Source organism: Ascaphus truei, chromosome 6 (genome assembly GCF_040206685.1).
Source record: "Ascaphus truei isolate aAscTru1 chromosome 6, aAscTru1.hap1, whole genome shotgun sequence".
Lineage (NCBI taxonomy): Eukaryota > Metazoa > Chordata > Amphibia > Anura > Ascaphidae > Ascaphus > Ascaphus truei.
The window spans coordinates 123,863,812-123,875,374 of record NC_134488.1 but is presented as its reverse complement, the minus strand read 5'-3'; the positions used below and the strand labels follow the sequence as shown (position 1 = coordinate 123,875,374).

General features: G+C 42.4%; 1 protein-coding gene across 1 annotated transcript in view; it reads right to left on the bottom strand.

Moving 5' to 3' along the window:
• Nucleotides 1–476: 476 nt before the first annotated feature.
• The window catches only part of LOC142497828 (zonadhesin-like), a 162,464-nt gene continuing 151,377 nt past the window's right edge, over nucleotides 477–11,563 (bottom strand). Inside the window, exon 28 of the mRNA XM_075606185.1 lies at nucleotides 477–1,064. Coding sequence (XP_075462300.1) covers nucleotides 1,000–1,064 — 65 coding nt within the window. The 3' untranslated portion in view covers nucleotides 477–999. The remainder of the gene's footprint in view (nucleotides 1,065–11,563) is intronic.

Genomic DNA, 11,563 nt, shown 5'->3' with positions numbered 1-11,563 from the left:
TCAGACCAGAGCACATGGTGCTGCTAAACAGACGGATACAGCACACTACATACTGCAGCCAAAGTAAGATTTGTTTCATGACTGCTTAAAAGACTCTGAAGGTTTGGTTATGGTTTAGCCAGCCAGCCTGCTAGATAGGTCTGCTGTGTTAGTTAGTTTTTCTCCCAACATGGAGCAGGATTTATTTGTTTAAAGGGACAGTGTACCCGCATGTTATGTTGCTGTGGAGAAATAAAGCCATTGAACGTTTTTCATTATCCTGAAACTACACGTGTGGACTGTTCCCTGACCTCGGCTACAGGCCGTCCTGCCATAACCCCCCTATCACCACTTACTCAAACTCATACACTCGCCCTTTTTGGGGGCCAGGAGCATCAAACTGCATAGCACAGTGCACACTACACTGTCCTCTGTAAGCACATCATTCATTACAGCTTATAAATAATTTTTACAGAAACATTAAAGCAGATTGACTTTTATTGAAATGCAATTTTGCCAGGAAAAGGTAAGAAACACAGATATACAGGGAGAAGGTATGAGAGGCGTAAAGCCCCCCATTCTTCCAGATAATATGTCTTTCTCATAAAGGATTCATGAAAAGAGTTCAGCTGCAGCTGCTCAATCACAATATTTCCTATTAGACACAGATACCAGAACTGTTAGATAGGTACATATCCTCGCAGAAACATCCTGGGACACAGAGTTTTTCACATGTGGAGGGTGGATCAAAGCGAATGGCACAAGTGATGGGGCCGGCAGAGCCACACTCATTATAAACTCTGTGTTCCCCAACGCATTCTGCAAGAATATTTGTGCTCGGGTGTGTTTGAGAGATTTGGGGAAATGTCTTGTGAAGGAGCAGAATCAATTCCCTGGGTTGTATTGATTGGAGGTGATTTGTTTCACTATATGAAGCGGTTTATTCTTCACTATTAAATTTCCACTTTCTTTTTTATTCAATTTGAGTAATCACACATTAATGCACTCTTGGGTATCTCTTTAGGTTACTATTTTTGGATTTTGTTCATTTTTGCCTTTTGTCGTTGTCTTGTTTTTGGTGCATCCTGTAAAGAGTAGGGAAAACACAGTGATGATGTGTCCGGGTATGGATGACAAAACCCCATTCATTATCATCCCAGATATGACAAAACTGGAAGGAAAGCAAATCCTAGTTATGTATAAAACACTATTTCTGTACTGCACTCTTACATACAGTTGTCAGGAATCAGGCACAGGGACTATTGCATTACATTGATAGCAGTCAGCTGTGCCGGCACGTTCACATGACCTCATCCTATAACAAGCCACCTGTCTTTCTACTCAGGGCTTCACAACTAACTTGCTACCGTGGAGGCGGGTTGTGTGGCTCCCCTGTTGTTGATTACTCCTGACCCCGATTCCTTCTTCATCTAAATCCTGGTTACGATTCCGTCTCGTCTGTTTACTATCCTGTTTGTCACCAGCCCTGACCCCTGCCTCGTCTGACTACCTCTCTGCCACCAGCCTGACCCCTGCCTCGTCTGACGACCTCTCTGCCACCAGCCCTGACCCCTGCCTCGCCTGACTACTCTCTACCTGCTTCCAGCCCTTACTCCTGCCTCGTCTTACTACTCTCTGCTTGCCCCCAACCATGACCCCTGCCTCGCCTGACTACTCCCTGCCTGCTACAAGCCTGACTCCTGCCACGTCTTACTACTCTCTGTCTGCTGCCAGCCCTGACCCCTGCCTCTTCTGACTACTCTCTGCCTGCCACCAGCCCTGACCCCTGCCTCGTCTGACTACTTCTCTGCCTGCTACCAGCCCTGACCCCTGCCTCGTCTTACTACTCTCTGCCTGCCACCAGCAGTGACCCCTGCCTCGCCTGACTACTCTCTGCCTGCTACCAGCCCTGACCCCTGCCTCGTCTTACTACTCTCTGCCTGCTACCAGCCCTGACCCCTGCCTCGTCTGACTACTCTCTGCCTGCCACCAGCCCTGACCCTTGCCTCGTTTTACCAGCTCTCTGTCTATTTCCCAGACATCTCAGGTGTGCTCCCAGGTATCTCTCCACCTGTCCCATAGAGTGTTTTGGAAGGGCACGTAAAAAAGTGAAGCCAAATGCGGGATTCACTAACAAGTGAAGCGCATTGTGGTCCGTGCGGCCAAAAATATGCCCTATCGCGTGAGCTGTTTCCCCCCCCCCCCTGCTATCATGCTTAAACTTGTAAAGCGCGGTAGCTGATAGAAAAAAATCAGCCTATAAGAACTGCATGGAGACGCTGCGTCTCCATGCACGGCTCTTACAGGCGATCGTACTGTATAAATATAAATTATAATACTAGTGTACATATGCAGGAGGTCTCCTGATCTGAACCGCATTGGTTACAGCCTCGGGGCCCCCTACTTCCTGAGATACAGGCCCCGTTACATTAAAGCAGCTTTATTTCCTTTGCGGCTATCCGCTAAGGTAATGAAGGGGTTAAGGCACACTAGCATGTTTATTGGGGACAATTGCCCTCAATAAACATTGTAGTACACAACACACCCACCCCATGTGCCCCCAACAACCCCTATACCCCTTAACATAAATAAAATATTTTTTTTTGTTTTGTTTTTTGGATGCACAGGAATTAGGCCAGCGGTGGCCCTCAGGTGTTCCTTGGGGGGTCCGGGGGCCCCACAGGGGTCCCCGGATGGTTCCCGCATGCTTGCGGTACCAATCCTGTGCACCCCTCAAAAAAAAACATAATTTTAAATAATATGTATGTTTCTTGTTAGATATACATACATACAGGGGACACGCAATGGTTGTTTTTGCTAATGCTTGTTTTGCTATATTTTACATGTATTTTGCTTCTTGGTTTTAAAATGTTTGGGTTATTTATTTTTGAGTTTTATTTAGTAAGATGTTATATTTAGTGGTGTTTTAAATAGTTTATTTCAGGAGGGGCTTGCTTTCTAATAGGGGCTTCATTTTGGTAGTTAGATTTTGTCTGATGCCATTTACTTTGAGCTTTCATTTTTTTATTAATGTTTGGCTTTGTTATTTGAATTGTTAATTGTGTTATTAATTTTTGATTAGATTTATTGATTGGTCATAATTTAGTTCTGTTGACTTCTTTATTTGTTTTTAGTTTCCCATTGTTTGAATTGCATTGGATCTTGTTTGTGAAGGGGTTTTTTTGCTTCACTATTGACTGGCATAGTGTTACATGATGCCCATATTATACGGCCAGGATGTGCCCACTGTGCCATTCAATTGTTTAATTGGCATTTGTTATCTATTTAATAGGCTATGTCATGTATTTTAATTGGCTATGTGATGTCTTTTATTTAGCTATGTGCTGTGTTTTATTTTGCTATATGCTGTATTTAATTTAGCTATGTAATGTTTTTTATATGTGCCTGCTTTTTTATTCCTTCCCCATTTTTTGATTTAGTGGTTATTGATGCCCATATTATATGGGCATGATGTACACACTGTACCAATGAATGGGTAAAGGGTGGGAGTAGTTGGATGTGGAGGGTGGTTAGGCCTCCTCGGTGGGTAGTGGCAGAGGGTTGGTTAACCCCTTTATTACTATAGCGGTTAGTAACCGTTAAGGTGATTAAGGGGTTAGGGCAGTGTTTCCCAAAGTGTGCGCCGCGGCTTGGCTAGAGCGGCGCCGCGATCAGGGCCGCCAGCAGCAGGAAACAAGGGCTGCTAGTTACTTTAAAAAAAAAAAAACCCTCTGAAGCCGGCGCCGGGTCTCCCTGGCAGCGCCTGACCCTCCGCATGCTTGCTGATGCGTGCGGAGGAGGAGAGACGGGCTGCAGGTTGTTAAAAACGGGCTGCAGGAGGTGGGTGGGTGTTAAAAACGGGCTGCAAGGGGTAGGTGTTTGTCTGTGAGAGAGAGTGTCCGTCTGTCTGTGAGAGTGTCCGTCTGTCTGTGAGAGAGAGTGTCCGTCTGTCTGTGAGAGAGAGTGTTCGTCTGTCTGTGAGAGAGAGTGTTCGTCTGTCTGTGAGAGAGAGTGTCTGTCTGTCTGTCTGTGGAAACAAAAAAGAAAAAAGCGCAAGGCCCATAGAGTAGTATGATTATGTTTATAAGCAATTAAAAACGATTATAAACACTTACAACAATGTAGTTGGTACAGGCACTTCGGTACTAAGATTAGACCGCAGGAACAGGGGCACTTTGCTCGTCTGTTTGTAAGGGTTTGTATGAGTCCTTGCCCTCCTCCTCCTCTCGATCGGCAAACTCCTTCACTTCCGCGTCAGGTGACTCGTGACGTCGGCGTGTGTCATCGATCGGGGGTTGAATTACGGGCGGTCATCAGCTCCCTCTCCAAACACGGCGGTCAGGGAGCTCTGCAATCTGTGTCTTCCCAGCAACTTAGTGTAGGTTCCCAACACTCACTAACAACCAGAGCAATGTCAGCCCTACGCGTTTCGAGAACTGTGTTCTCTTCGTCAGGGGCACTGTCATTGCTGGTTGCTTACAATAGATATATATAGAGTAGTGCATTAATTAATTAATTAATTATATAACACATGAAATTGATTTAGTCTAATCAGTGCCTATTGGTGTGTGTTTCCAGTATCCTCATAAGGATACAAGTTGGACAATGGACAAGAATTACTAATGGTTCTTTAATCTATTAATAATGAATAAAGAAAAGACAAAAATATATGTATAACAGAAAAATATATATATAAAGAGAAATAATAAAAATGTTTAAAAATCCTATTTTATTATATTAATTTGAAATGAAAAATGAAAAATTGTTAAAATCTCTGTGAACACTAAAAACAAACACCATTACATCAAAGGTAAATTACATACTATACACATAAAATCCTACATTTAGTTATAAAACTGTCTGTATTTAATTGTTTATTTATTTGATGATAGGAATGCAGTCATATCTATTTCTTCATTAAGCCCATTGGGGGACAGGGTATGGAGCTGATGTATCCAATAGGTCTCTCTTTGTCTCAATCTCAACACCCTGTCCCCCCCATGTTCTTTTGGTACAATGTATTCTATTCCTGTGACGTTTAATTTAGCTGGGTCTTTGTTATGTTTAAAATAAAAATGTCTAGGGATGCCATGTGTCATTAATCCTTTAATAATGTTATTCCTATGTTCTAAAAAACGGTTTTTGAGACTCCTCTTGGTTCTACCTATGTACTGGAGGCCACACTCACACTCCAATAAATACACTATAAAAGTTGTTTTACAATTAATTAAAGTTTTAATCGGATATAATTTAGATGAATGTTTAGATTTAAAAGAAACAGCCCCAGTGTTTATGTGCTTACAGGTAATGCACCTGCCCCCACAACAGTAATTGCCCACAGTTTTAGAAGACACTAGATTATGATTAGTAAGTGACTTAGTATTTCTTAGTTTTGAAGGTGCCAATATATTTTTAAAGGTCCGAGCTCGTCTGTATACTATTTTCGGTCGTTCTGAAATGGATGGCGCTAATAGAGGATCACATTTTAATATATCCCAGTGTCTACTCAATATCTTTTTTATCTGCGTGGATGCACCATTAAATTGAGTAATAAATAACACATCCTGACTATCTCTATCTGTCCTTTTCTTGTCATTCTTTTTGAGCGTAAGTGATCTTTCCATATTAAGTGCTCTCTCATAAGCTTGTTGAATATTATATTTGTCATGACCTTGCTTAATAATCCTGACTGTTTAATAAAATCTTCCCTTTTGTTGCATTTGCGCCTGATTCTTAAAAACTGACTATAGGCAATGTTCGCAATCCATCTCGGATGGTGATTGCTAGCAGCATCCAGAAATTTATTACTACCCACCTTTTTGTAATGAGTGGTAGAGACAATCTCATTATCAACATTGCTTGTTAATACCAAGTCTAAAAACCCTATATTAGTTGGACTATGATCATATGTAAATTTTAAATGAAAACAATTAGAATTAATATAACTTAAGAATTCTTCTAGTTCTGATAGGCTACCTCTCCATATAATTAAAATATTGTCAATAAAACGCTTGAATAAAACTAGGTTAGCCAAATGGGGATTGTTATTCCAGATACACAATTCCTCCCAGTAACCCATCACAAGGTTTGCATAACTGGGAGCAAAGGATGTCCCCATGGCTGTTCCCTTTTTCTGAAGATAAAAAGAGTCCTGAAATTTAAAATAGTTCCTAGTTAGTATAAATTGTATGCAATCTAAAATGAATTCTTGCTGTGGGGCAGATATAGATGTATCCCTAGTTAAAAAATGCTCCTAATGGGAGAATACCTATGACTCAATGGAACATCTGATCCTATAGTATCTGGATTTCTCAATTCTTTAGATAAATTGTCATTATCTATTCTTAATGATACTATAGTGTTAAAGAGTATGGTTATCTTTCAATAACTCATCCCAAAATTCCCTTTGTGTACCACTTGCCTAAAATACATAAAAATTCGATCAAACCCCCAGGCAGGCCCATAGTGGTGGGTATTGATAGTCTAACATCTCATCTCTCCAAGTATGTTGATTCCTTTTTAAAACAGTATGTTGTTCAGCTCCCTTCCCACATCAAAGATACCACACACGTACTTAATTTTATTCAACATGTTCAATGGCAACAAGAGTTTATTTGGGTCACATGTGATATGGAATCTTTATATACCAACATATCACATATTGACGAATTGTTAGCCATTGAGCATTTTTTAACTAAGGATACATCTATCTGCCCCACAGCGAGAATTCATTTTAGATTGCACATAGATTTGACAAAGGCCTTCCAGGCCGAAACGCGTAAAGAGGACTCGCTTGCACCTTGTGCAAATAAAGCTTATTTTTATCCCACATCAGCCTTCATCTATTTTTGTGCTGTGCGACGCATCTTTCTCTCCTTGAGAAGTTCCTTTACAATGTTGATAATGAGATTGTCACTACCACTCATTACAAAAAGGTGGATATAATAAATTTCTGGATGCTGCTAGCAATCACCATCCGAGATGGATTGCGAACATTGCCTATAGTCAGTTTTTAAGAATCAGGCGCAACTGCAACAAAAGGGAAGATTTTATTAAACAGTCAGGATTATTAAGAACTAAATTATTAAACAAAGGTCATGACAAATATAATATTCAACAAGCTTATGAGAGAGCACTTAATATGGAAAGATCACTTACGCTCAAAAAGAATGACAAGAAAAGGACAGATAGAGATAGTCAGGATGTGTTATTTATTACTCAATTTAATGGTGCATCCACGCAGATAAAAAAGATATTGAGTAGACACTGGGATATATTAAAATGTGATCCTCTATTAGCGCCATCCATTTCAGAACGACCGAAAATAGTATACAGATGAGCTCGGACCTTTAAAAATATATTGGCACCTTCAAAACTAAGAAATACTAAGTCACTTACTAATCATAATCTAGTGTCTTCTAAAACTGTGGGCAATTACTGTTGTGGGGGCAGGTGCATTACCTGTAAGCACATAAACACTGGGGCTGTTTCTTTTAAATCTAAACATTCATCTAAATTATATCCGATTAAAACTTTAATTAATTGTAAAACAACTTTTATAGTGTATTTATTGGAGTGTGAGTGTGGCCTCCAGTACATAGGTAGAACCAAGAGGAGTCTCAAAAACCGTTTTTTAGAACATAGGAATAACATTATTAAAGGATTAATGACACATAGCGTCCCTAGACATTTTTATTTTAAACATAACAAAGACCCAGCTAAAAGTCACAGGAATAGAATATATTGTACCAAATGAACATGGGGGGGACAGGGTGTTGAGATTGAGACAAAGAGAGACCTATTGGATACATCAGCTCCATACCCTGTCCCCCAATGGGCTTAATGAAGAAATAGATATGACTGCATTCCTATCATCAAATAAATAAACAATTAAATACAGACAGTTTTATAACTAAATGTAGGATTTTATGTGTATAGTATGTAATTTACCTTTGATGTAATGGTGTTTGTTTTTAGTGTTCACAGAGATTTTAACAATTTTTCATTTTTCATTTCAAATTAATATAATAAAATAGGATTTTTAAACATTTTTATTATTTCTCTTTATATATATATTTTTCTATTATACATATATTTTTGTCTTTTCTTTATTCATTATTAATAGATTAAATAACCATTAGTAATTCTTGTCCATTGTCCAACTTGTATCCTTATGAGGATACTGGAAACACACACCAATAGGCACTGATTAGACTAAATCAATTTCATGTGTTATATAATTAATTAATTAATGCACTACTCTATATATATCTATTGTAAGCAACCAGCAATGACAGTGCCCCTGACGAAGAGAACACAGTTCTCGAAACGCGTAGGGCTGACATTGCTCTGGTTGTTAGTGAGTGTTGGGAACCTACACTAAGTTGCTGGAAAGACACAGATTGCAGAGCTCCCTGACCGCCGTGTTTGGAGAGGGAGCTGATGACCGCCCGTAGTTCAACCCCCGATCAATGACACACGCCGACGTCACGAGTCACCTGACGCGGAAGTGAAGGAGTTCGCCGATCGAGAGGAGGAGGAGGGCAAGGACTCATACAAACCCTTACAAACAGACGAGCAAAGTGCCTATGTTCCTGCGGTCTAATCTTAGTACCGAAGTGCCTGTACCAACTACATTGTTGTAAGTGTTTATAACCGTTTTTAATTGCTTATAAACATAATCATACTACTCTATGGGCCTTGCGCTTTTTTCTTTTTTGTTTCCCCTGTCTCTAGTTTCTTCTGGTTCCGAGGTTGGTTCCAGATGCAAAGAAGCTGCATGCCCATATTTTCGTGACTGGACTCCATATGTGGGAACACGATTTTTGAAATTCTTCAAAATTTAAGTATTAATTTTTGTAGTAATTGTTCTTTTTATTGTATAAATCCCATCCAATTTATGCGACAAATGTATGTATATATATATACCAATTTTGTTAGTAAGAGCGCTGGTGGACACAGTGGATGATAGAGGGGCTAACACCCATCTAGACCCTTACTGTGTTTAACACATTCAAACTATATTCTCCGTCTGTCTGTGTCTGACAGAGAGAGAGTGAGGTCAGAGAGAGTGAGGTCTAAGAGAGAGAGTGAGGTCTGAGAGAGAGGTGAGGTCTGAGAGAGAGAGTGAGGTCTGAGAGAGAGAGTAGAGTCTGAGAGAGAGAGTGAGGTCTGAGAGAGAGAGTGAGGTCTGAGAGAGAGGTGAGGTCTGAGAGAGAGAGTGAGGTCTGAGAGAGAGAGTAGAGTCTGAGAGAGAGAGTGAGGTCTGAGAGAGAGAGTAGAGTCTGAGAGAGAGAGTGAGGTCTGAGAGAGAGAGTGAGGTCTGAGAGAGAGAGAGTGAGGTCTGAGAGAGAGAGTGAGGTCTGAGAGAGAGAGTGAGGTCTGAGAGAGAGAGTGAGGTCTGAGAGAGAGTGAGGTCTAAGGGAGAGAGAGAGAGAGAGAGAGAGGTTTGAGAGAGAGAGAGAGAGGTATGAGAGAGAGGGGTCTGAGAGAGAGAGAGGTCTGAGAGAGAACGAGAGAGAGAGAGAGGTCTGAGAGAGAGAGAGGTCTGAGAGAGAGAGAGAGAGAGAGAGAGAGAGAGAGAGAGATAGAGAGAGAGAGGTCTGAGAGAGAGAGAGAGGTCTAAGAGAGAGAGAGAGGTCTGAGAGAGAGAGAGGTCTGAGAGAGATCTGAGAGAGAGAGATGTCTGAGAGAGAGAGAGAGGTCTGAGAGAGAGAGAGGTCTGAGAGAGAGATAGGTCTGAGAGAGAGGCCTAAGAGAGAGAGAGAAAGTGAGGTCTGAGAGAGAGGTCAGAGAGAGGTCTGAGAGAGATAGTGAGGTCTGAGAGAGAGTGAGGTCTGAGAGAGAGAGTGAGGTCTGAGAGAGAGAGTGAAGTCTGAGAGAGAGAGTGAGGTCTGAGAGAGAGAGTGAGGTCTGAGAGAGAGAGTAGAGTCTGAGAGAGAGAGTGAGGTCTGAGAGAGAGAGTAGAGTCTGAGAGAGAGAGAGAGAGAGAGAGAGAGAGAGAGGTCTGAGAGAGAGAGAGAGAGAGAGAGAGAGAGAGGTCTGAGAGAGAGAGAGGTCTGAGAGAAAGAGAGGTCTGAGAGAGAGAGGTCTGAGAGAGAGGTCTAAGAGAGAGAGAGAGAGTGAAGTCTGAGAGAGTGAGGTCTGAGAGAGATAGTGAGGTCTGAGAGAGAGAGAGTGAGGTCTGAGAGAGAGAGTGAGATCTGAGAGAGAGAGTGAGGTCTGAAAGAGAGAGAGAGAGAGAGAGAGAGAGAGAGAGGTCTGAGAGAGAGGTCTGACAGAGAGAGAGGTCTGAGAGAGAGAGAGAGAGAGAGAGGTCTGAGAGAGAGAGGTCTGAGAGAGAGAGAGAGAGAGAGAGTCTGAGAGAGAGAGAGAGAGGTCTGAGAGAGAGAGAGGTCTGAGAGAGAGAGAGTGAGTGAGGTCTGAGAGAGAGAGAGGTCTGAGAGAGAGAGAGAGAGAGGTCTGAGAGAGAGAGAGGGATATGAGAGAGAGAGGGAGAGAGAGAGAGAGAGAGAGAGAGAGAGAGAGAGGTCTGAGAGAGAGAGATCTGAGAGAGAGAGAGAGAGAGAGAGAGAGGTCTGAGAGAGAGAGAGAGGTCTGAGAGAGAGAGGTCTGAGAGAGAGAGAGAGAGAGAGAGGTCTGAGAGAGAGAGAGAGAGAGAGAGAGAGATCTGAGAAAGAGAGAGAGGTCTGAGAGAGAGAGAGGTCTGAGAGAGAGAGAGAGAGAGAGAGAGAGAGAGAGAGAGAGAGAGGGGGGTCTGAGAGAGAGAGAATGAGAGAGAGAGGTCTTAAGAAGAGAGAGGAGAGAGAGGTCTGAGAGAGAGAGGTCAGAGAGAGAGAGAGTAAGTGAGGTCTGAGAGAGAGAGTGAGGTCCTGAGAGAGTGAGGTCTAAGAGAGAGAGAGAGAGAGAGGTCTGAGAGAGAGAGAGAGAGAGGTCTGAGAGAGAGAGGTCTGAGAGAGAGAGAGAGAGGTCTGAGAGAGAGAGAGAGAGAGAGAGAGAGAGAGGTCTGAGAGAGAGAGGTCTGAGAGAGAGGGGTCTGAGAGAGAGAGGTCTGAGAGAGAGAGGTCTGAGAGAGAGAGAGAGAGGTCTGAGAGAGGTCTGAGAGAGAGAGATGTCAGAGAGAGAGGTCTGAGAGAGAGATAGGTCTGAGAGAGAGATAGGTCTGAGAGAGAGGTCTAAGAGAGAGAGAGAAAGTGAGGTCTGAGAGAGAGGTCAGAGAGAGGTCTGAGAGAGATAGTGAGGTCTGAGAGAGAGTGAGGTCTGAGAGAGAGAGTGAGGTCTGAGAGAGAGAGTGAAGTCTGAGAGAGAGAGTGAGTGGTCTGAGAGAGAGAGTGAGGTCTGAGAGAGAGAGAGAGAGAGAGGTCTGAGAGAGAGAGAGAGAAAGAGAGAGAGAGAGAGAGGTCTGAGAGAGAGAGAGAGAGGTCTGAGAGAAAGAGAGGTCTGAGAGAGAGAGGTCTGAGAGAGAGGTCTAAGAGAGAGAGAGAGAGTGAGGTCTGAGAGAGAGGTCAGAGAGAGGTCTGAGAGAGATAGTGAGATCTGAGAGAGAGTGAGGTCTGAGAGAGAGAGTGAGGTCTGAGAGAGAGAG